The 26,911-nt window shown below is 38.6% G+C and overlaps 1 protein-coding gene across 4 annotated transcripts in view; it reads right to left on the reverse strand.

Moving 5' to 3' along the window:
- Positions 1-26,911, reverse strand: part of SYT14 (synaptotagmin 14) — a 236,223-nt gene that overhangs the window by 26,433 nt on the left and 182,879 nt on the right. For 3 of the 4 annotated variants that reach the window (XM_067565415.1, XM_067565416.1, XM_067565417.1), the window contains 2 exons: positions 4,989-5,257; positions 1,599-2,048 (listed from right to left, as the gene is read on the reverse strand). In XM_067565415.1, the coding sequence (XP_067421516.1) occupies positions 1,599-2,048; positions 4,989-5,257 (719 nt within the window). Of the gene's footprint in view, positions 1-1,081; positions 1,147-1,598; positions 2,049-4,988; positions 5,258-26,911 lie in introns of those variants that run through there. The other variant, XM_067565418.1, reaches the window with a different exon arrangement.

Raw genomic sequence — 26,911 nt, forward strand, 5'->3', positions numbered from 1 at the left:
ATTTCCCCCATTCCTGATATTAGTGAAGTCTTTTAGTCTTTTATAGTCTTTTAGTGAAGATGGAGGAGGGGGGAAGACAGGAGGTCTGATACCTACATCCATCTTCTTTAGTGGATAACAATCTCAGTATCATCTTTGATGTCTTTCAAGGGCATATCTCCACTCTCCCTCCCACAGAAGCCTTAGAAAATAAACCAAAATGACTTCTGATGAGCACATGAGATATACCTCATCTAGGGCCTGACCCACTAGCTGGTCCGAGTCCTTCCATTGACTTCCATGAGTTTTGAATCAGACCCCTAATCAAAATCTCTTCATCATAAGAAAGCAGTTGTACATCCAAATGGCATATGGGGAAGGGAAGGAACGATTTTCACGGATTCAAAAATGTTGCAAAACACATAGCATTGCTGCAGGACATCCAAGAACTTAAAAAATAGTAAATTTAGAGTATTTTCAATTTTGTTTCAAATATTTTTCATTGCTCTAGTATTAAGCACTTCAACAGTACAAAAGTTTACTTAAGGTAAGTGAATAGTATTTACCCTCAGAAAGTACTATCCAGGATTCCCTTGTGTTCCTTAGTCCTGGTCTACACTGACCTGGTGATTTGGCAGCAGTCAATGGGAGTTACGCAAGCAACACAGAGTAGCTTGCGTAACTCCCGTTGACCACTGTGCTCCCTTCTGCATGGTGTCTTCACTGCACTGCGCTGATGGGAACCACGTTCCCATCAACGCAGTGCTGCGCCGATGGGAACCACGTTCCCATCAACGCAGTGCTGCACCACTTGAGCGGGTGGTTTACCAGCGTCGACTTCTGGATCGATTGAGTGGGTCTTCACTGACCGCCCAATCGATCCAGACAGGTCAATCTGACGGTGGTGACTTTGCCGCCATCAGTATAGACATACCCTTAGAGAACCATAAAAATGGGAGACAATAAAGTCCTCTTATAACATCTAGTTCATCACCAGAACTCCATATTATATTTTCTAGCTGATCCTAGTTTCAAATCCCAACATATTATTGTCCTTTATAGATTAACCTGACTACAAAAAAATTAAACAACATTTTATTTTGCTTGTCCTCTGAAGTCATTAAAATAAGGGTTTCAGCACCTTCAGTTTTCCTATCTCCATTGGTCCTGGGAAAGCAAGCATGTGTGTTCTATCACAAATTGGATTTTATTACAGGAGACAAAAATCACTGGCTAATATAGATTTTTAAAAATGAAAGCCCTGTGGTTAACAGGTTGATAAATCAAAGATGTACAAGTAATCTCAAATTGATATAATAATTTTATCCTACTACCACTATTATAATATGTGTATAGTGGAAATTCCAAAGCAATCAAAATGAAAAAGTATGGGCAGCTTTTACAGATGAGAAATAAATGTACCTAATGGTAGCTAATTGGATCTTTGAGCTGTAACAACCCGCCTCCCCCCCAAATATTATTTTGCATAAAGTGTGCCATGACAATAGGGAAGGGAGGAGTCATTGGAAGTGTGTTCTCTATAAATATATAAACTATTCCTAATAAATTCAGGACAATTTAAATAATTACATACTTATTCTGCTTTGTATAATACTCACAGAAAGACTGTAAGAAGGCTCCAGTATCACCGGCACTGACATCTTCCCATGAAGATTCAATTTTGTTAAGTAAAAAATCTTTTCCCCCACAATCCTTTCTTTTTTCATGCGACGTACACCATACAGTCTAAAGCGAACTGCATAATTCCCAATCATCTCAGACTCAACATGATTAAATTTGAATGTCTCTGTGAAGACAGGGCATGGTCCTCGCTGGATGCTGGTTTTTGCTCTCTGTTTCTTTATAGGTAGAAGAACTAGATGTACTTGCCATGAGTTTCCACTTGTCCTGTTATATGTTGGGATGTCTGTGACAGCTGTCACTGTTACTAGAAGCTTCTGCTCTTGTGAGTCATAGTCAAAAGTCACATCCAGTGTGCCATATTTAGCTACTGGCTCAGGATCAAAAGGTTTAGGAAGTTGTGAAGATGATCCTCGAGCTGACATATCCTAAGGAAAGAAATACAAATGCTTTTATTTAGTTATTTTTGGTATTCTTTTATTAAATCTAGCATGGAAATGCATGGTGTTCTCTAAGCAGAATAATAACACTATTATCTTTGTTGTTCACTTCATAAACAAGTAAATTGAACACTGAAGAAGGAAGAGATGGCTGACTGGCAGTCAAGGAAAATCAAAAGCTAATTCTATTTGGCCAAAACAGACAAACCCAGGTGACAACCAGAAAAAAAAAACTAGAAGTAATAAAGTTGTATTCATTACTTAATTTTTTCAGTTCCACATAAGCTTAAATACACAGTCATTCATTGTGAGGCACAATCCAAATATCTGATTCAAGTGAGGGGTTCTGAGAATTAAAAAAACCACCAGTACACAAGTTTAATACATTAGTACCTGTTTTGATGGTAACAGAACATGGTGAAATATACTTGACTGGAGCAAGTAATGGGCCAAATGCTGCAGTTGATAGCACATACAACTCCACTGCAGTCAGTGAGAGCTGTACACATGCAGGTGATGGCTTACATAGCCTGTTAAATGTAACTTCCTCAGAAGTATACAAAAAACATACCTATGTCAGAAATATCTTCTGCCCTTGCCATATACAGTATATTAGTCCTTAAAGGAATTATTACTAATGCTTAATTTTTAAAATCTCAAAACCTCTCTAACTTCAGTGTTCTCATTAGGTGTGAACTTAAATTTTTAATAGCTAATAAAATGGTGAGGACATGCTCTTACTTTATGTTTCAAACAAAATTGCTTTGTTTGCACAATGGATCCTTCTTTAATATGTGATGATTCTTCTCCCTTATAGTAGAAGTATTTTAATATGAATTTGCTCTATTTACATGGTAATGGTAGTGTAGTGAGAGGTAACCTAGCTGTACCAACAAATATATTATAATTATGAAGCATGATTAAGGTTGTATTTCTTCATGACCATAAGTACTATTTTGCATGGAGCAACATTTCAGATTTCACAGAGCAACATTAAATTTCATAAATACGGTAAGTGCTTCATATGGTGCTAGAAATATTTCAGTATATATATATGAGGAAACAAATAATTTCTATTCACTATTTGACAAAAGAATTTTATTTTTAAGAAGTCAAGTATCAAGAAATAATTTGTGTGCCTTCCATTCAAAAGGACAACTATATTTCAATAAAACCAACAATCTGAAACTCCTCCTATAGAAAGTGTTTTTTCAGTGAAGTTCATCCAGCATTGCAGCATGATTGCAGCAGAATGCACAGATAAAAATTCTCTGACATTTATCATTCAGCAGAACATGAAAAGAATCTTTTAAACACATGCACTGTGGACTGGCCCAAAAGATGACTGACTACAATATTTGTCAAATCTGTACTTTTTTTTTCCATTTGGGAAAGCCAAGCTGCCAATCTAAGCTCCTGTGTTTTCTTTTTCCATGGCTGTCCAGTGATCTGGGGTCTGTGTCAGTAGGCTCAACCCAAGTAAGCCCAAAGAGAAGACCAGCTATTTCCAAAAAAACCCCCAAAAAACTGCATCTCCTCCCCCCCAGCTATCTCCTGTATTCTCATCCCTTCATCAGCAATATTGTTTGTTCAGTAACAATCCACATTTCTCAGGCTTTTCCTCTGTGTAATAGCAGTATGCTTTAAAAAAAAAAAAAAAAAAAAAAAGGGGGAGGGGGGGGGAGACAAAGTTTCAATGCATGTTTTACACAGCAAATTGTCAACTCGGCATTTTCCATTAGACCTGTGATTACGATAAAAATAATACAGCTATAGTCATGATTAGTGACCAATTTTTAAGAGGACAAAAATCAAAGCTAGCATCAGGATGAGCAACAGGTCCTCAAACCTCATGGATGTCATTAAAGTTCCATTCATCCCCTTTTATTTATTTATTTGGGAATGGGGTAATTCTAGATCACCGAGGGAGCCGTTTGACCAAAGCCTGGTCCGGAAATGAATTTATAATGCAAAATAGTTTTGATCAAGCTAAAGCAATGGTTCTATATGCTTGCATACTGCATCTCACTAACCTCAGTACAAGGACTGATACAATTAGCAGCTAAAGAAATGCAATGACTAGTGTGATGAAAGGTACTGTATGAATTAAGATTTTTTTGAAGTATAATATAGATCATTGTATTAATTCATATAAAAAGTATTTATTCCAAATGTATCAAACCTCAGTGTAAATCCTGAGGTACTTTCATATGGCTAAAGCTATGACTTGTTCATATAAATGGATAGCAGATATTATAATGTAGCTTTTTTATCTAACAATTGTTTTCTTCTTGTTTAAAAATTGATACTATTAGTTGTCTATACACATTTTAGACATCTACATTAGTTACATTAAAAATTCAGTTTAGGAAGAATGTAATCTTTACAAATTACAAAGGGAAAAATGAGAAAGTAAGTGAACCATAAATCTATTACATTACCCATAATAAAAAAATGTCTTTAAACCTCAAAACCATAAGGATTCTTAATCAAGGATTTTTTCTCCAGTATTTAGGGAGTTTAATATGAAAGGCACTAAGAGAAATATAATTTTGATTGATTTATTGCTAAGTTATTGATTGAAAATTGTTGTGAGAAGCTAATTGTTTATATATATATTTCCCCATGATACTGTATATCATATCTTTTATTGTTTTAAAAAATAATTCATTCCCCTGCTGGGGAGTTGTTTTAAAATGAAGTGTCATTGAGGTCATTATACAAAGCAAGTTAAAATCACATTGCTATATTATTTGGCAATATTCATTTTTCTTCTTTATAACGAAGCATTGAAGTCACTGTACACAATCTCTGTAAGATGTAAATTAGAAACAAGATATTTACAGGATCTACAAAAGTAGAAGTTAAAATACTATTGTATTACATCCAGATGGCTACAAATGTAATGCTAGACTATATTCCATTTACCTCTGGGCTAAGGACAGCAGTACTATCACTGGGTACATCCTCTTCATATCCTTTGTTATGGAAGCTTTCTATTTCATGTCCAGTGCTTCCTTCACTTGGGCACTTGTATGAACATCTTGGACTGTTGCTACAGTGGGAAAATTCACATTTACTGTCACCAACTTCGGAGGGTGTACAAGAGAGGTGAGGAGAACCACTATCATCCTGATATGGTGGAGGTTGCAGTTCATCCAATGGAGGTGTTCTTCTCATTCTCTGAATGCAGTTTGCTGTGAATAAGTAATAATTCTTTACTTATACACCTTCTGAACTGAAAAATATATGTAGCATTTGGTTATTAACTCCTGAAATATTTCTTTGGAAAAATGACTGAATTCAATATCTAGAACAACATTTAAAAGCTACCATTTTCTTCAATTTTTTGATGTTTCAAATTAGATAGAATACTCCTGAAAACATGTTATGTTAATAAACAAACAACTCATCTATCTATTTTGGCTAGAGTGTATAAGGGGGGAAAGTAAATTACCTGAATACATGAATTGTATATGCATGACACAAAGATGTTATAGAACATAAAAATTCTGGCCCTGATTGTGAGACATACTGGGTCCCTGCAACTCCATTGGATGCAATTCACTACACTTACAGAAAGTCAGTTTTGGGAGTGTGAAGTAGTTGGGGAAACAAAATCCACACCCAGCCCATAGTGGAAGATTTCCGAGTAGCTCCCATGTGACTGCTATTCCGACAAGACTGAAAAAGTGACTACAACCCTTCCATGTCAGTTGTGTGAAGTATTAGGGACAATGGATCCATGTAAATGAAATTTGCAGCCTCACTCCTTGCCTACCAGCATTTTATGTAGGGCTGGCACGAAGACCTTTTTCCATGGCTTGTAGGGAACACACTGGCACCCCTGAGCAGGTGCTCAGTCAGGGGACTACCTGTTCAGCCTTTACACAGAGTTTGAGTAATGCAAAAGACTAGCAACAAGCCTCTTCACAGAGGTGAATTTCACCCACTGAATTTAATAAGCTTAATGGCTTCTCGAGATCATATTCTCTGTTAGTTATTAAAATCAAAGGGCTCAAAATTTGGGTGCATGGCAGTTAGACACTGGGGCCTACTTGCTGAAGCTCAGTGAAGCCAATGGAAAGACTCCTACTGAATTTAGTGAGCTTTGGATCAATCCTCAAAGTGGCTTGATTTTCTAAGGGCTGAACATCTTCAGTGTCCACTGACACCAACAACTGGACAGTGCCTACTTGGCACCATGGAAAACCAAGGTGCCTGAATACAGATGTAAAAGCCTGACCTTATGCACTTAAGTTTCAAATTTTGGCTTTTTGCTTTACTACTTGGCACTAAAAAATAAACTTCAGGAGGGAAAATAAAATATGGTCAGAGTTAGCAGAAGCCACAGGAATTCCAAAGACATAGGTAAAACATATATTATAGAATCATAGAATTATAAGGCTGGAAGGGACCGCAAGAGTCAGCTAGTCTAACTTTCAGGTCTTGGTGAGGTTGTTGAAGAGCTGGCTGGTACGTAACATCAGTTTTCATTCGGCTGATGGTAAGGACAAAGTTATGAGCCACTGAAGCAGAGCAGTTTGTGAGAACTTGTTTGACATAGCAAAAGTCATGGCAACACAAAAACTTTTGACAATGAAGATAAATCACAAACATATTCTTATAAGAATTCATCAAACCAAAATATTAGTGAAAGTGCAACTGTTAAACAGTATGAGATTTTATTTCAGATGTGATTACCTGAGAAACTGTATCTGTGTGATAGTACAGTATGCAAAGTTCCCAAGCTTACACCTCCTAATTTAATCACAAGGGCACTGAAGGCAGGATATTTTCAGTGAGGAATCCTCAAACTGTAGAATACTCTTCTTGCGTCAGTACACCAAAGCCTGAATTTGCTGACTTTCATGTTGCACTGTAAAGCAATTTGTTCTAGATTTCTACCTTCTGCTGTGGGGGGATTACTAATGGAGTAGATGATGGGAAAGTGTTGACTGTAATGGGACCATGAGAGACCTGGGAAGGCTCCATTTGTTTGACATTAGATAAACTTTTGTTGTTCTATAGTAAGTACATGTGGCCAGAGAACTGGATGGATACATTATTTAAATCTAATTAATACTTTTACAGTATCACTTGACTATCTTTCCTATGTAACTAGGACTTCCATTTTGCAAGTAATGTTGCAAATGTTATTTCAAATCTAAAGCAACAGTTTCTGCTCAAAGTGGCAAAATGCCGGCAAACAACATTAAATGAGACAATAACTACCATACAGCTATGCCTCAATTTTATATTTTTTTAAAGGTTGCAATCTACGACGACAATTTTTTCCTAGTAATTTGTGCACAATTTACAGAACGAAAGTGTGTCCGGATAGCTATAAGCACCATTATTGTCTTAAATGAGTAAATAAAATGACTATGTGATTCATTTTTTCCCCACTTTGATGCACTCCATTATATGTCCCTATGGGAAAATCTCATAAGGCTATGTGACAGAAAAGGTGCTCTTAACGTAGGTGGAGTAAAAGTTAAGAGAAAAAAAATTCCTTTTAAGCAGCTAGAGTGATTCATAAATGTCAGAAAGGCAGAAACATAAATGCAAGTTTTTAACTATTTATTTTTTAAGCTTACTTACCAAAGAGAACTACAGTGTAAACTATTAAAAACAGGTTTTGAATGCTGATATTAAGGCTCTAAGTACACATTTGTATAATCAGTCTAAACAGGCACAAACCATTTCAGAATCAAAAATACCCTTAACTCAACATAAAGAGGTAACAAAGCTTTTAAAGGAATTATTTTAGACTGAAAATGGTTTTCATGGTAAATTAAATACTTTTTTTTAAATAGTAACAGTGGACCTTTTTGTACTAAGAACCGTCTAATATTAAATAGACCCCTCTTCAGGTTAAATTTTACTTCCCCTATGTGCACACACAGATGTAACTGATCAGTCCTCCAGAATACATATCCATACCTCTTGTCCAACTCTTACTCAGAGAGGGCAGAATTTTCTGAGATACTTAGCAACTGCTATTCTTCATGATTTGAGTTGGAACTGCAAGTAAGCCAGCACTTCTGAAAATCAGGCCCATTCTCTTATGGCTGTCTAAACTCTTTCTGATTCATTAGGATACAATTGTGCCTGTTCTCAATTTGTTTAAACCCTTGCCCCAAATTTCAGAGTCAAGCAAACAGAAGTATGGATTAGTAACTCCCCAGCATTATAGGCCTAATTCACGCTGGATGGAATTTCACTGAATTCAATGGAGTAACACCAAGATTAATTTGGTCCTGAATTTTTCTACTGCAAGAAGCCCCTCCTTTACAAAAAAAAAAAAGAAAAAGAGATGCCTCAATGGAATGACCATATTGAGAACTGCTTCCATTTGGCAAGGAAGGTAACCCTAGTGGATGGCTTCCTACTGCCCATCAAGACTTGTTGAGCTTGTTCCCAACAGACCTGCTCCTCCAGATGTAGCCATGCAACTTCCATGTGGTTAGGGTGAAGGAAGTTGAGGTTCAGGTGGAGTAACCAATCATGTTCTTGTGAGAGCAGGTCCAGGCAGAGCAGTAGCAGAAGCGAGGGTGCTATTGACAGGTCTAGCCGGGTGCCGAACCAGTGCTGGTGCAGCCACACCAGGGTTATAAAAATAACTCTCGCTTTGTCCCACTTGATCTTCAGGAGGACTTTGTGAACCAAAGGAACAGGAGGGAATGCAAAGAATAGGAGCTCTGTCCATAGAAGCAGATAAGCATCAGAGAGGGAACCCAGACTGTGCCTGCACAACGAGCAGAGCTGGTGGCATTTTCTGTTCTGCTTGGTCATGAACGTGTCTATCTGGGAAGATCCACACCTTTGGAAGATGATCGTGGTGACCTTTGGGAGAAGGGACCACTTGTGGTGAGAGGAAAGGATCTGCTGAGTAATCTCCTGAAAGATGTGAAGCATCAAGGTGTATGGAGTGCTTCAGGCAAAAGTCCCACAGACAGATGGCTGCCTGACAGAAGGCAGAGGATCAGGCTCCTCCTTGCTTGTTGATGTAAAACATGGCCAGAGTGTTGTCCGTCAGTATCTGCATTACCTTGCCTGTGATCTGTGGGAGGAACACTTGGTAAGCTAAGCAGATTGCCCTGAGCTCCCTGATGTTTATGTGCAGAGAGAGCTCTTCCTGAGATCACAGGCCCTGAGTCCTGAGGGAATAGAAGTGGGCTCCCCAACCTAGGTCTGAAACATCCGAGACTAACAACATCAATGGCTGGGAAATGACAAAGGGAACGCCCACCTATACTGATCAGCACTATTTCCACCATATAAGGGAAGGAAGGACCAGGGCTAGAACAGTAAGCACAGAGTCCAAATGGTGTCTGTTTGGAGACTACACAGAAGCTACCCATGTCTGTATGGGTCTGAGTCTCAGCCTCATGTGCCAGGCCACGCAAGTCACATGCCCCAGGAGCTTGAAGCAGACCCTGGCTGTTGTGATTGGGTATGCCATGACCTTGGATATTTAGTCTGACATAGTCAGGAATGGGGTCTCTGGAAGGAATACTCTTGCCTGGGTCGAGTTGAGCACTGCCCCAATGAGCTCTACTCTCTGAACTGGAATAAGAGACAAATTTTGTTCGTTTATCAATAGGCCCCACTCTCGGAAGGTGGCTTGGACCATGCTGATGCTGATCTTTACTTGAGCCTCTGAACGACCCTTGATTAGCCAGTCATCGAGGTACAAATAGACTTGAACGCTGTCTGAAGAAGGCAGCTACCACCATGCACTTTCTGAAGACCTGGAGAGCTGCTGACAGGCCAAAGGGAGGAATGGTGAATTGGTAATGAGTTTGATTTACAATACATCTGAGAAATCTTCTTTGGCCATGGAAGATAGAAATGTGAAAGTAAGCATCCTTCAAGTCGAGGGTGGCATAACCAGTCCCATGGAGGCCAGGGACAGCATGCGGAACCTCAGCTTCTTGAAATATTTGTTGAGGTGATGCAGGTCCAGGATGGACTGAAGGCCCCCCTTGGCCTTTGGGATTAGGAAATATTGGAGTAAAATTCCTTTCCTCTCAAGGTTTGAGGGACTGCACCTCCTGGTCTAGGAGTTGTTCATGAGAAGAGTCCCTGAAGAGGGACGGGGAGGGAGATAGGAGAGAGGGGTGGATGAATACTGAAGTGTATAACCACACACCAATGTATTTAGCACCAACAGTCCTATGTGATGTCCAGACCACACCGGGCTGAAGTGGGATAATCAGTCCAAAAACAAGGGGAGGTAGGATCTGAACTGGAAACTGGTATAGCGCCTTCAGGTGCACCTTCAAAGGCCTGCTTGGGCCCACCAGACTACCTATGAAACCCCAGTAGAAAGTTGAGGTGGATGGCAGTGGCTGACAGCATTTGTAACCTCTGCCCTTTCTCTTACAGGTGTCCTGTCTTGGAGCCAGAGTTGAGAAGCAGGGCGGTTGTGGAGGCCTGAAGAGCTTCCTGAAGGTTGACGGAGCATAGAGGCCCAAGGACCTGAGAGTGCCCCTTGAGTCCTTCAGGCCGTAGAATTTAGTGTCTGTCTGCTCTGAGAACAATGAGGAGCCTTCGACAGAGAGGTCCTCGATCGACTGTCGGAACTCATGAGGGAGCCCCAAGGACTGCAGCCAAGAACATCAACCTCATGGTCACTGCAGAGGCCACTGTCCTAGCCACCACGTCTGCTGCATCCAGTGCCACCCGAAGTGAGGTCCTGGCAACATTCTTACCTTCCTCTAAGAGGGAAGAGAATTCCTTACTTGAGTCCTGAGGCACAGAGTCTTAGAACTTGGACAAGGAGTCCCACAGATTGTACTCAGATCTCCACAGTAGGGCTTGCTGATTTGAGATACACAGCTGCAGATCATTTGTTGAATAAACTTTCATCCTGAACAGGTCAAGTTTCTTTGCATCCTACTATTTGGGATAAGCACCCATCTGGCCCTCTTGTTGGCTGCCAACCCAATACAATTAGGGGAGTGGGATTATTGATACTCAGACCTGCTGGTTGGCACATATTTCTTCTGAGCCCTCTTCGAGGTTGGGGACAGAGAAGGAGGAGTGTGTCACAGTACCTTGACTGGACCCATTACCTGCTCATTAATGGGTAGGGCCATCTTAAAAGGAGCTGCTGCAGCCAGAATGTCAATAAGGTTGTGGGATGATTCCTTGTGCTCCTCAATCTCTAGCCTAGGTTAGTTGCCATCTGCTTTATAAGCTCCTGAAGTCATCCTGCAGAAGCGAGCTACTTGGCCCAGAGATGGCCTCATTTAGGGAGGAGGAGGCTTATACCGGGGGAGGGGGTGACATCCCAGTGACATCCATGGGGGCCACATTCTGAATATCGGTATCAGGGTTGGTACCGGAGTTGGGGTCTAGTGCCAAGCAGGATGGAGCAGGAGCCCGCTTCTCAAAAGCAACTGAGTAAGATTAGCAGGAAGGTGGACCTGGTACTGGGGGAAACCCCTAAGCATTCCAGTATGGCCACTGCATAGGCCACTGTCCACAAGTCCAATGATGCATAGGATGGGTACTAGTGGTAGCCCTTCCACCTCAGACTCAGATGAAGAGTCCTCCAGAGGTGACCACAGCGGAGCGGTATCCTTCTCAGCCTACATTTAGTGCCAAAGGTCCAGAGACTGGTGGCGGACAGGAGATGGTCACAAAGAAGGTATCAGGGTTGGCTTGCCCCTAAAAGGTCTTGGAGGGCATGGTGCTAGGAAGCACCATGCTCCCTCCTGCTCGTGGTCATCAGAGTCATCGGCTGTCCTATTGGAGTCTGTGGAAACGAGTGTCAATAAGTCCCTGCTGCAGCAAAGTTGACAGTACTGCCAATCCGCTGGTGCTGCAGTGGCTTCTGGCCCTCAGAAGAGGGTCCCACACTAGACTCAATGCTCTGGATGGAGTCAACGGTGCCACCATGGGACCAGCGGTGGAGGAGTGGCCCAGCATGGATTGCACTCCACTGCCTTCCTGAAATTTGTCCTTCTGCACTGGTGAGCGCCCTCTGTTGGTGCACTGCTTTTTGTGCTTCTTCCTCGGCACAGGAGATGGAGAACGGTGCCAAGATGTGCGAAAAGCCAGAGAAGCACTTTGCACCGAAGCCAGAATCAGAGCGGCTTGGTTCTGAAGCCGGTCTGAGAGCAACTTCCCCTAGGATAGCCTCCAGGCTGATCTCTCTATCCTTGTTTTGTGTGGGGTCTGAAGTCCCAAAAAATTGGCACCAGTCTCTCATGTGAGATTCTCCCAAACACTTCAGACAACTGGCATGTGGGTTGCTCACGGGCATAGGTTTGCTACAGGAGACACAAGGTTTGAAGCCCGGAATCCCAGGCATGCCCTACCCCATGGCTGAAGAGCCCCTCGATGATAAGAAGAGAAGAGTTCTAACTATATGCACTAATTGCACTATTTGTAATATTGCTCTAACACTATTTACAATATATACACTATAACTATACTTAAGACTAGCAAACTAGGAAATAGAGTAAGAAAACACTGAGAAGAACAGCTTACTGAAGCAAGAGGAGCTGTTCCAGCAACCGTCATGGGCAGTAACTGAGAGGGTGTAGGGTCAGTGGCTTCCTTTATACCGGCGCATAAGCGTGCGGTTCCAGAGCACACTAGAGGCAGCTCGATGGATCCACTGAGGGAAAAATGTCCGGCAACAGTGGTGCTTGCACACCTAATGTGGAATGGACACGAGCAAGCACTCAAAGAACAGTAGTACAGATATAGAAGCATTGGCAATATTTGCCTTCCCATACATATATTTGTACTCCAAATAACACTTCAGCAGTCACTGAAATGAGATAATATGAGTACTTTCTTCAGACAATGCATGTCACATAGAAGTAGGGATTTTAGAAGCCCATTTCAGAGAAGGAGTTCAAATATAGCAGAAATCATTAAAAATTAACACTTGCCAACTGCTACCACACAGTTACCATGGATATGTCCCATCTTAACTATAATGGATACTGCGGTAGCACAGATACCATGGTGTTCTAATTTGGTAAATAATGGTTTTATAAATGGCTATTACTGCGTACGTAAGATTGCATGCACTAAAGTACTGTCAGCAATAACTCTGTGAAGACAATCTAATTGTTGATGGACATCAGAGACCAGTGAAATCATATAGAATACAACAAAGCTCATAATAAGAAGTTGGACATTTTCCCTAAGAATTTAACTAGTGGAGGGCAGAAGCAAAATTATATAATCAACAACAAATATTTATTTGATCAACTTGTGTATGGATCAAAGTTTAAAATTAAAAAACTTTGTGGATATTGGCCCTTCCTGAGAGATACTATTAATTGAGGATGGTAAGAACTATGGGTAAGAGAATCTAGGAACACAAGCAGATGATGGACTGCTGGTACAATCAGCAGTGACACTGAGTAAATGGCCATTAGCAGACTGAAGTCGGAAGTAAAGATTTTCTTTAAATTCTGTCTGTCCAAAGATGGATGTTAGTCTGTTTTCAAGAGTCCCTCCCTCTGGGCTTGATTCGAAGCCCACTGAAGTCGGCAGAAGTCTTCCACTGACTTCAATGGGATTTCCGCAAGGCCCCATAAAAGCAACTTATGCCAGGCTGATAATTATAAACTGTATGTTTATAGTAATGTGTACTATGTGAAAATTTTTAGACATTTTTCAGAGTGGAATCATACTTTAAGATTTCAACAAGTTGCTGAATATAATGCTTTTCTTCTCACATATTTGTTTTTTTTTTAAATGCTTCACCCTCAATTTTGTTAATTTTTTTCCCACCTTATTCTGGTTCATTACCTTCCACTTTAGTCCCAACAAAATTATCCTATTATTGGAAAGCTCCTTTCTCCATGTTTGCAAATGTAGGATCTTGGGGTTTCAGCTATTTTCCCCAAATGGTCATCATCATCATCTCCACAATTCTATCATTCTTTTATTCAGTTTTTCCAGTCCGGTTCCAAGAATGATTATCTCATTAACATCTGGAAACCACAACCTTATTCCTGTGGTTGTAATTCCCTAGACATATAAACAGCAACCAAAACACACTTTTGCAAGTTAGTTTTGAACATCTCTTGTGTATTATTTCTTTAAATATTCACAATATTGTGGAAAACAAGCTTTACTGCAAACTTCATAGTGAACCTTGTTCTGAATTTCTTATAAACAAAGAACTTTATATAAATCCAGAATTTCTGCAAGTCATGATTTGGAATTAGCATGAAAATCTTCACACTCAGTGGCATCTTTCCTTCCTCTGCAATTTCACTACATACAGTATTTTTCATACTTCATTTTTTAATCTAATGTAAATTTCAAGTTTTAATACTTCAGGGGGTTCTATGCAAATGTTAAGACAATTTAAATAAAACATAAAATGAAATACATGTTTAAAAATTAAAGAAACCCTTTTTTATTCTGAATGATTAAGAACCCTTAGTTGTTTCTAGTATGCAGCTCAGACAGTCCAAATGGAATTTTCATGTTTTAATATTTTGGCTGGAAGAAAAGTTCAACTAACTGAATAACCCTACATCATAAGGAGAGTATAAAATATAAATATTAAATATTGAATGAAGGGTTTATCTTCCCTTTCAAATGAAAAGATTACATATGTATCTGAAAAAGTTATCTTTTCAAGTTTAGAAGTTCTTAAAGTAAACTGGAATTGACAGAACCAGTATTTAATCTACTGTACATGCTGTACCAGCATGAATGAATTCTTTTGTTAATGGAATTCTTTCTGTGCTCCCAATTATTTAAAACATCTTCCATTCAAACTCATTATGGGCTTGATCCTCTGCCCATGGAAATGTTGTTGGCATTCACTTTCTTTGCTGGATCAAACCCTATAAGCACTACACTGCATTTTCATTGCATTCCAAGAATGTTTTTATTTATCATCGATGAATATATTCAATATTGATTGCCATTCACACACTAGACACATTAACAATTACTTTTTATTAGTATTAATGCAAATGATTAGAGTGTAGTTTTTATCTGGTAGCATATTAGATTCCTTGTAACTGTTAAATGTCATTTATGTACATTCTTTAGAGCTACTTTCAAATTTTCTCTCAGGAGAAGTAAAAGAACTGCCACAACAGAGAATATTGTTGCTGGTATAGTAAATTCCATTTAGCTTTTGTTTGTTTACATTGTGAGCCCATAAAACTGTAGTTTGGTTTGGTTTGGTTTGCTGACACAATGTGGGAGCCTACAGAGTTTATTGTACTTTTCTGTTAACTTCTGCTGCAACTGCTGCTTATTATTCTGCTGCAACTCTTTTTGACCTGAAACTATTTCATTAAATGAATGGTTTAACCAGAAATCCCTTGTGCAAAGGATAAATGATCAATGCTAAATTAGTGATTCCAAGCTTTTGGGCATCAAAATGGGCTAAATATAGAATATTGTTAAAAACAGAAATATGTTATAAAAATGAAGGAATAAAAATGGCTATCCGGTACCTCACCTTATTTTATAAACTAGATTACCATCTCTCTCCATCTCTCCCTTCATCAGAAATGAATTTTGGAATGTCTTGAACTCATCTGCCTTCTACATGAATAGCATTTCCAGATAATTTATTCTGTTTTTATTAACTTGTGTATGCAATACTTGAATTCCCATTTTATTCTCAGTTTCTTAAATATTTAATAATTATCCTGCACAGTGCTTTATATTGTCAAAAATCTATTCAAATACTTCTTGGATGTACTTATTTAATATCTAATCTTATTGGTGCAACCATTTATATTGTTCAATTTTATCAAACTCTCTCAATTGGTTTAAAATTTCTATTGCATGACCTCAAAACCTCCTCTTTTTCAATGAGATTATGCACAACTGTCTAAAACCTTTCCTTTTAACAGAGATTCTAGAGACTTGAAATTATATTACTTGTTTTATATTGCATCCTTATCAATAATATGCATTGATCTTTGATGCAACCCAAAGAATACATGCTAACTGGACAAGTTATTCAGTGCACCGTTCTGAAAAGTAATATATGCAAATAGTTAACGCTATCGGCCCTCTGCACAACCCTAGTTAAAAAGGTGAAACCAGAGTCTCTAGATTGTATCCGCCGAAGAAGAGAATACAAAACAAGAGGTACTACTACATAAGGCAACCCTATCTGAAGAACTGTGTCAATGCCTTGAGACCCATTTGCACCAGATGGACTGGAGCAAAGTGACTGTAAAACAATGGTAACCCCCCATCCCTCATATTACCCTTTGGGGGAAATAGGAAGCTTCAATACCAGACACAGAAGCCTGAGGGGCAGGGGTGTTCTTTGGCAAGACAGGAGGAAAATGAACATGGACCAAAGGAGAGTGGGGGTGTGGCTGGAGTGGATATGTGTTGCAAGATTCAATGCCCCCTATAGAGACCGTTGCGTAGGACAAAAGTTAGGGTCTCTAGTTGTCTGCTACGGTACTTATATGGTCCACATTTCCACATATCTGAGCACCTCACAGTTTTTAACATATCTATCTCCACAGCATCCCTATGAGGTAGGGAATGGCTATTATCTCCATTTTACAGAAAGGGAACTGAGGCACAGATAGACTAGGTGACTTGCCCAAGGTCACACATGAAGTCTGTGGTGAAGTAGGGAATTGAACCTGGTTTTCCAAACTCAGGATAGCACCCTAAACATTGGACCATCCTTCTTGAGGGTAGCCCTCCATGGAATTTTTCTCTGCTTTTTATCTGATGCCTTTCAAAAACCAAATAACCTCAAATTCACCAGAATGTCCATAGAAGAATGTATCAATGGGGGCTTGGGAAACCTCCAGGCTGCTAGCTACTTAGCCAGTAGAATTTCCCAAGTTGTCGGCTATGCACTGAAGGAGAGGGGAAGAAAAAATATAGACTGAAACCAAGGGAGCAGATTATGGGGGAAAGAAAGAGGAAGGCATTGGAAGAAACCAAAGGAAAGGGGAAGCAAGAGAAGTATGCTGAGTGATTTGGAAAAGAAAGGAAGGTGACTGGGAGAACAGAGACTGGGAAGTGGGAGAGAACTTTGAGAGAGAGGCAAGTACTGGAGAATTCACAGAGAGGCAGAGAAAGGAAGGCATAAACTAGGAGGAAGAAGAAAGGGGAAAGAATCAGAATTTTAAAGAATGGAAAAAGACATATACACATAGCAAAGAAAAAAGAGAGAGAGTCAGAAAAAGGAGGCGAAAGAATGGACATAAACCAGATGAGATCCATCAATGACACACAGGGATGCATGGCATCCAGATCTATCACTGGTGGGGCCTCCAGCGTAGGAAAGTTTGGAATGACTCACATACAGATAGATACATGTATGCCATGACTGCTACCAATATTGTGAAAACGAGAGGGGTCAACACCCACAAAAAGGTAACAGATTTCTGAGATACTTCTGATGGGTGTCAGCAAAATCTAGAGAGTACAGACAATTGCCTTCTGTTAGAGAAGCATGATGGTTCTCGGACTGATCATCTGGAATTTTTCTTTGACAAAATATTCATTCAGATCCCTGAGATTCCAGATGGGTTTGAACTCTCTTGCCTACTTCAGTATCAGGAAGTACCTGGAATAAAACCCTTTACCTCTTTCACCTAGTGGCATAGGTTCGATAGTTTTCTTTACCAACAGGAAATTAATTTCCTGAAACATCTCTTCTGGACATAAAATGGTCCTGAAAGCATTCCTGAGAAAAAGCAAAGTCGAGGGCTGGGGTTATGTTCTATAAATCAGATCTTGTAGCCTCTCTGACTAATAGTCAGGTCTCATGCTTCAGAGATGACATGGACCATCGGAGAAAAAGCTCTCCAGGTTTCCTTCTAAAAGGTGTTCCTGGTAGGCTAATGACTATGGCAGACTAGTTAGTCAGAAGCTTCAGAACCCTTCAAAATCTTTACGAATTTTAATGCCTGATAAAAGGAGGTTTGGGGCCACTGTTGACATTAAGTGTCCAGAGAAAGAAAAGGGCAGTAGATGCCTTTAAATCCAAAGGTAAGCATATACCTTGGCATCAAAGGCTTTACCTTTCCTTCCCATTAACCTAAGAAGGGTGGGAAAATGAGGGATGAGACATTGACCCAGGATGATGGAAGATGGCATTAATATACTTTGCTTTCTCCAGAATGGCCTCAGCCTGGTTCAAAAATGTACTCTCCTGCTTAGGGCAGATCTTTGGGCTTTTTTCTGATGAGAGTAAGCAGCAGATAGAGAAAGGGAGAATACCCAATCTCCTTCCCATGTCTTTTCATAAATAGATTTCTTGCACTTTCCTTTGATTCATCTGATACTTGCCACTGTCAGAGACAGAATGTTTGATTAGATGGACCACTGGTAAATCCTATGTTCCAGTGTTCCCCACATACTTCAGAAGCAGATGATAACCTGAACCTTGACAAGAGTAGATAAAACTGAAGCTGCATAATGAAGACATGTACATTCAACAGCTGCAGCCACCACCAGGGTGCAAGGCTATATGCAGGTTGGGTTGGTGAGAACATGGGAGAGGTGGGGGAGCTAAAGATAAAACCATATAGGGCTTACAAATGTGACAAGAATGCTACCTCAGTCTTGTTCATACCACAGGTGATGAAGCACAGTTTCCCAGGTTTCCTGGCATTCAGTGAAACAGGAATGCCCTAGATAATCATGGGTCACACTGCAGCCTTTTCATTTGCCATCTATTTAATTTAACTCATATGTAGCTTAACTCACAAAAATAAGAATTGGTGAGTATATTAATCAAGAAGTGATGATGTATTTACAATTTTATACTTACAAGGCTGTGACAGACTAAATGTATACATGTACATAAAAATTTCCTCTGAAGCAGCATCCTAATTTAGCAAAATGTTATAGACCTAATATGAAATTACTGTTTGGTGCTGCTTGTTAAATAAGAGATTTGAAGGTGGTGCACAAGCAGGTAATTAGTAATCAAAGTCTGAATACAGTTGCAAAATATTTGTATGATAATTTCAAAACTGAAAATGGTTTATTGCACTCTACATGAAATTAATGTACTCCCAATTCAGAAGCTAAATAATTATCTGGAGAAATACCACTAAACATTTCAGTACTTTGTTGCAAGTCTAGCAGCATAATATCATTTTGGTTCAATCTATGCAGACCAGGCCTATCCATGCTCTATCAACACTATTTAACTGTGTAGATGAATCTTCAGATCCTGCCTAATGTTCAAATCATATTAGCCAGAATTATATTAACACTGGTTTATATTAGAAGAGTATTAACACTGTTTCAAACCTCAATGTAAAGTGAGCCAAACTATCTTATCAAATGGTTTACAAAACCAAGATTACATATTATATATTGAGTAATCCAGTACAAGGATCATATCTCAGAAGTCTGTACAGCACCTGTTTAAAATCACTTGAGATAGTTCAGCTCCCCATGCAGTTAACCATGCAGCTTGTTTGTGATATGCAGTAGTTCTATTCTAATCCTGAACCTCATCAGAATCTACCAGTCATGTTGTATTCTACAAATTGGTAGTTCTGTCATATGAAAAAAACAGGGAGTGAAAAAACTCATCTACTTCATTAGCATTTATGATATAACCTAGGATTTTTACAAGGTCAAGCGCTACAGCAAAAATTCTAGAGGTGAATTAGTTTCAGACTGAACATAACATCACTGATAATTTGTGCTTTGTCCAAGTTAATAAAAGACATATGGATTTCAGGTAACAAATTTAATAACTCTACAGTTAGTATAACTATAAGTCACCATATAACCATGCATTTCATAAATAAAACTCAGTATTAAGAACAATTTAGAGTCTATGAAGTATTAACATCAAGTATAACTAAGATTAGATTTATGAAGTAATAACTATTACACCATGCTGATATTGGATAACTATTATAGATCTTTGTAATTCAGCAAATAAAAAAGCCTTAAATTTTCTTGTAACTAAAATTTATACAATAAGTATGGTAACTTAGGCTACAGAAAGAGATGAATGCAAAAAAACCCAAAACACTCAACCAACAACCCTGCACTAACATTTTGACCAGTCAGCAATTCGCCAATGTTGAAATGTGTAGCTTAACTCAAAGTCAGATGAAGCAATTTAATAATTCAAAATAAGAAATAAGTACTGAAATGTTAGAATGCTGATAAGTAATCACAGCTGCACTAGAATTAGTTTCTATAGCAACAGAGAAGAAATAATCTGATGAATTGCACCGCAATGCAAGATGGATTCTTTACAAATAATGTAATTCAAACAGAAAACTTTAAAGAATTCACTTTATTAAAATATTTTTCTTAAACTTATTATTGAAGTGTATCATATCTTACACTTCTTTACATTTTCTATTCTGTTTTTCCTGGAACCAATTCTAGCCCATCCATTCAAATTTCCAGTTACATTTCCTTCCCATCATTGCCATACACACCCTTTTTAAAAAATAAATTAAAATCACATTAATCTAAAAATAATGGATTTTTGACCTTAGGCTGATCTGCATTTTCAACCACATCTCTTGTATTATTCGTACATAGGGACACATATTAAATATACCTTTCTGGTAATACATCTTTAAAACACAAAGGAAAGCTTTTACAAATGATATTCATAAGAAGCTGCATCATAGTTATGGGAATTAACATTGATATGCAACTTCTAAAACTTGTAATCATGAGACTTAGACTACCTTTTGACAGTGTGCTCTCTCACATCCTAAGCATGATTAAGAAACCATAACAAATCTATTAGTATTCATAGTCTACATACCCTTAAGATGGTAAGAGAGAAGCCTATCAGTTAAGCACATCTTTATATTTCAAATGTTGCCCATTTCTAAGAGTTACATTGTTTCACTGCATCTTCTCTGTTTCTAGCTATTTTTGGAAACTAATTAAAAGCATATGCCTGAACCTTTTATGTATTTTGCCCTTCTAATGAGACCTATTACCGTGGCTTACTCTATCCCTGAGTTCCAAAGTATCTCTGAGTTACCATGGATACGAGTGACATGCTTTCTCCCACAACTGCTTTGTGTGTCTTATCAAACACCAGAAAACTGACACACTAGGAATCTGAGCCATCTATACAGGATGAATATCTAATCTCCTGGTAGCATGTCTCATGCTTTCAAAAATAAGAATACACCACACTTTAAATTTTTAATGAAGCACACCAGTAGGTTGTTTCCTACTTTAAATCTACTACTGTTTTTAAAGAGAATTGAAGTGAAAGTGTTGTTGCAGATACAGAACTAAAACTAACCTGATCAACTCCAAGATAGAGTTATAAATAGCATCCAATGGGAAATCCATGTCCTTGAATAATTTTGGGGTTGCTGTTCATTTTAAGTGGAGAGAGTTTGTTTCTGAATTGATATCCTATGTCTCCTGTGAAGTACAATGTGATGAAAGTTTCAGAACTCATCACAGGAATGAAGTTGCAGACTCACTGGGCTAAATTCAAAGATTATGTATGAAGTGAAGCCCCCAAGTTTCACCTCACTTAAAAACTACTTGCTTACAAAATCAGACATTAAAATACAAAAGTATCACAGGCACTATTACTGAAAAATTGCTTACTTTCTCATTTTTACCATATAATTATAAAATAAATCAATTGGGATATAAATATTGTACTTACATTTCAGTGTATAGTGTTCAGTATAAACAAGTCATTGTCTGAAAGAAATTTTAGTTTGTACTGACTTTGCTAGTGTTTTTATGTAGCCTGTTGTAAAACTAGGCAAATATCTGGATGAGTTGATGTACCCCTTGGAAGACCTCTGCATACCCCCAGGGGTACACGTGCCTTGGATGAGAACCACTGGCATATTGGATGGTCTGTCTTCTGTCTCCTCTTCATGTTAGTTACCTCAGTTTAGACTCCCTCACACTAAAGACAGCCAAATTCAGAAGTGATATAAAAGCAGATGGTAAGTTACATGCCAATGCTAACTGAATCTAAGCTGATGTAACATCTTTGTGGGGGAGAGGGGCAGCAGAAGAAAATATTAGTTACACTAATTTAGACTCATTCAGAATCACCTCTAATTTTGACCTGTTAAACTCAAGATTATGGTAAGGTATTGGCTGCAAAGTGAATGCAGCAAGTGTAAGGTGTTGGCTGTAAAGCGAGTGTAGCTATAAAATTAAAAGGGAAGGGAGGTCAATACTGTGAAACAGGCATCTCAGAACAAATAATGGGTGACATATATTAAGGCATATATTCAAATTGATTAACTACCATCTAATCAGTCTTCAGGATGGATCTATTAGCCTTCCTAGCTTTATAAATCTGGGGAACTAAAGATTTTGCAAAAATAAGTGGAATATTTTAGACGTCAACTTTATTACATAACACACAGGATAGAGTTTTAGAAAGTTTCACTTCTTTTTCTCCTGTTAGAACTCTTTAGCAAATGGAACTTCTGTCCAGCAAGAAATTCTGATATTTTGACATTTGTCATACACCAAATAGGGCTTTTTTGCACACAAAGTGAATTTAGATCTAATGTTTACAATAGTAAACATAGTTCAATAGTAATATAAAAAATGACAGTGGATTAATTATGCTTCTCTCAGCACGGCTGTATCATAGTGGGGAAAATGATGCAGGAAGTCCTGTCCCCCAATGCACATGTGCAATGGCCAGGTGCAAGCTGGTTCTCCAAGCTGGAGAGTACTAAATGGGGAAAGATCAGATTTATTGAAATAGCTACAGTAGAGGCAGCACTGGCTAAATCTGTTAAAACAGTAAAGCAATGGACACTTTCTCTTGCACTTTCTAAGAGCCTCTAGAAGTATTATACTTTTCAAAGGCTGAACTCCTCCAGGGAATGCAGCCATACCAGTTTACCTCCTCAGACTTTGGAGTCGCATCCAAAGAATCTTAACTCTACTATGTGGTGACATTATACAATAACCATACAATTATGATTAATGCATATTAGTGTTTGTGCTACCAGCTTAGAGGAAACTAATTTTAAAGACATTTCATGTTGTCTCCTTTCCCCTCTTCCCCCTCTCCCTGGTGTCTCTATAGGTCAGTGTTAAGGTTGTGTGGGTGCCATACCTGTGTATTTCCATTCTTTAATGTATTTGGATTTAAGTTTAAAACTAATTTTTAATTTCCTGAATTTTCTTTTTTAGGATTCCACTAAATCCATGCAATGTATGCTCACTCATCTGTAAACTCCACAGATTTTGCCTGGGAATTTCTTTATTTTTTAAAAATTTTAAATTTATTATACAAACACTAAACAAGAAACCTAAAGAGAATTACCATGTGATATTTTTGAAGCGTTGGTTATACACACTACCAGCCTTGCCTTCCTTGAGTGCTTCTTTAGCACCTCAAATGTCCAGTGGCCCCACTGATTCTTCAGCAAACTTCCTGTTTCTGATGTACTTAAACATTTTTCTGCTGTTAGTTGTGTGTCTTTTGCTAGTTGCTCTTCAAATTCTTTTTTGGCCTGCCTAATTATACTTTTACATTTGACTTGCCAGAGTTTATGTTCCCTTCTATTTGCCTCAGTAGAACTTGACTTCCAATTTTTAAAAGATGTCCTTTTGTTTCTTACTGTCTCTTTTATTCTGTTGTTTAGCTCTGCTGGCATTTTTTTGATCCTCTTATTGGTTTTTTTTAATCATGTGGGGTATACATATAGTTTGAGCTTCTAGTGTGGTATTTTTTAAACGTTTCCATGCAGTTTGCAGGCATTTCATTCTCGTGATTTTTTCTTTTTAATTTCTATTTAACTAGCCTCCTCATTTTTCTGTAGTTTCCTTTTTTGAAGTTAAATGCTACTGTGGTGGGTTTCTTTGGCATTTTTCCCCCTTCAAGGATGTTAGAATTAATTACATTATAGTCATCATTACTGAGCAGTTCAGCTATATATACTTCTTGGGCCAGATCCTGTGTGCCACTTAAGACTAAATCAAGAAATTCCCTTCCCCTTGTGGGTTCCAGAACTAGTTGTTCCAAGAAGCAGTCATGAATGGTGTCTAGAAATTTCATCTCTGTATTCCATCCTGAGGTGGCATGTTCCCAGTCAATATGGGGATAGTTGAAATCCCACATCATTATTGGGTTTTCTGTTTGTGTAGCCTCTCTAACCTTGCTGAGCATTTTTAGCAACTGTTTTTAGCCATTAGACCAGGACCTATGAAAGCAAAGAAGCTCAGAGTCTTCCTAGAGATTTTCTTGAAGGACTGTTAGTCATTCCACCTACTGGGCTATTCAGGTGCAATGAAAATGATATGAACACTTAACATTTTTTTTATGAAAACGGATTTAAAATATTTAACATATATAGTATTGTATTTTTCATTTTTGACTAATCACCTATAAATTTTTTTTAAAAGTTAAGTATGTATTTGAGTTACAAGAACACACACAAAATTCTCTTCACAATGGTATCTCAAAAATTACCAAATTACTTATTTTAAATGTTACTAAAAACTGTGTTCTCAATGCTGGGACCTTCAACACAAAGTTTCAGATTGCATCATGCTTTTACTGTCAAGTTATGGACGTTTACAATACAGGAGTTTACAGTGGACAAACAGATTGATCATTAAGTATAATGAGGCAAATGGAACCACTGAAATAAACTTCTTAACTAAAACTGCAAATATCAGGAACTGCAAGCCAAAGCAATCTTGAGTATAATCAAGTATCAATTCTAAACAATTCCTTGAGGATCTGGAGAAATGCCATTCAAATCAAAGGAGTTACTCCAGATTTGCACACTGTGAGAGCAGAATCTGTCCCTCTGTCTGCAAAAAAGTAACATACGTCCTTCTGATCTTTCTATTACAAATATTATTTTCTAGTGCTAAACAATAAACCATTTGTGATAAAGAACACTAACTTTTTCCCCTGTTCAGGTAGTAGGCTTACACATAAGTAGTAACTGTTTCAGATGAATAATAATAAACAAATAGAAATAAATTACAAACAAAACAGGTATTACAAACTACATCTGAATTTAGACTCTGGAGTGAGTCTCCCAGCCCAGGTTGATGACTGGGGCTAGCAGGAATCATTCTAGTGCTCTAAAAATAGCTGTATAGACAGGGCTTTGAAACTGCAGCTCAGGCTAGAGCTCAGGGTCTGAAGATGCAATTTTGCTGTCTATATAACATTTTCAGAGTGCTAGCATTAGCCCAGCTAGCTCAAGTCTGTTGACCTGGGCTGGGAGGCTCACTCCTGCTCTCTCCAAAATGATGTGTAGACATACCCTTAGAGAGATCATCCTTCTATAGTTTTATTCCGCAAGAGTCACATTTTCCAGATATGCACTCTCTTATTAGCTCTATATTTAACCTGCCGCTCATACAGTATACTTAAAATTCAGAACATGTTTACATTATCCATCCAGCAGGCTAATGGAACTGCACACTAGACAGTCATGCATAATTCAATTCAATATCCTCAGGCTTGCAACTCTAAGTCAAAGCTGCCTTTAAATAAGCTGGGGTGTGACTTTAACAAGAATAAAGTGTATCTAATTTTTAACTTTATCTGACAAATTGATACACTTTGCAAAGGAATGTCATAAATATGCTGCATCTGTATAATAATGCATTGTAAACTACTGGGAAAAAAGGATAAATAAATAAAAAGTAACTGTAAAATAGTCTTAGAAAATGAACTCTAAATGTAACAGTGTAGAGTGGTTCAACAAGATTCAAATACTTGAAGACACAAGTAGATAAATTCTTACAAAACATTCTGTTAATTTCCATAAAAGTTACACTGTCAGAAGTTTAGGTTGTACAGAGAGTTATTTCTCCTTTACAGACCAGGAATGAAATGAGATCAGTTTAACTGACATCAAAACCTTATGCCCAACTTAACATGACAGTTAGTTTCTGACTAGGATAGGTCCATAATTAGAATACCAGAGGTGAAACGCTGGCACCACTGAAATCAACAGGAGTTTTGACGCTGACTTCCAGGAGGTTAAGATTTCACCCCAGAAGTCAGATCTTGAGTGTAAAATGACAATTCACAACACATAAGGATCTGCCCCAGATGTCTTGCAAATCACCTATCATCTATCCATAAGGTGTAGAAAGAATCATGGGAAGTTCAATCTTATGCTGGAGGTCTCTCGTTACCACTAGGAAAATATCCCTGAAGTTCCTAAAAATTAAGATAAATTTCTAACACAAGATGTCTTGCACCTAAATTGGGGCAATTATATATTGGACCTCATTCTGAAAGATCATAGAATCATAGAATATTAGAGTTGGAAGGGACCTCAGGAGGTCATCTAGTCCAACCCCCTGCTCAAAGCAGGACTAACCTCAGCTATATCATCCCATCCAGGGCTTTGTCAAGCCTCAGCTTAAAAACCTCTAAGGATGGAGATTCCACCACCTCCCTAGGTAACCTATTCCAGTGCTTCACCACCCTCCTAGTAAAAAACTTTTTCCTAATGTCCAACCTAGACCTCCCGCCCTGCAACTTGAGACCGTTGCTCCTTGTTCTGTCATCTGCCACCACCGAGAACAGCCTAGCCCCATCCTCCCTGGAACCCCCTTTCAGGTAGTTAAAGGCCGCTATCAAATCCCCCCTCACTCTTCTCTTTTGCAGACTAAACAAGCCCAGTTCCCTCAGCCTCTCCTCATAAGTCCTATGCTCCAGCCCCCTAATCATTTTTTTTGCCCTCCGCTGCACTCTCTCCAACTCGTCCACATCCTTTTTGTAGTGGGGGGCCCAAAAATGGACACAATATTCTAAATGCGGCCTCACCAATGCCGAATAGAGGGGAATAATCACTTCCCGTGACCTGCTGGCAATGCCCCTCCTAATGCAGCCCAATATGCCATTAGCCTTCTTGGCAACCAGGGCACAC

The sequence above is a fragment of the Emydura macquarii genome, unplaced genomic scaffold (assembly GCF_026122565.2).
Source record: "Emydura macquarii macquarii isolate MOO-44397 ecotype Brisbane River unplaced genomic scaffold, CSIRO-AGI_Emac_v2 contig_2676, whole genome shotgun sequence".
Lineage (NCBI taxonomy): Eukaryota > Metazoa > Chordata > Testudines > Chelidae > Emydura > Emydura macquarii.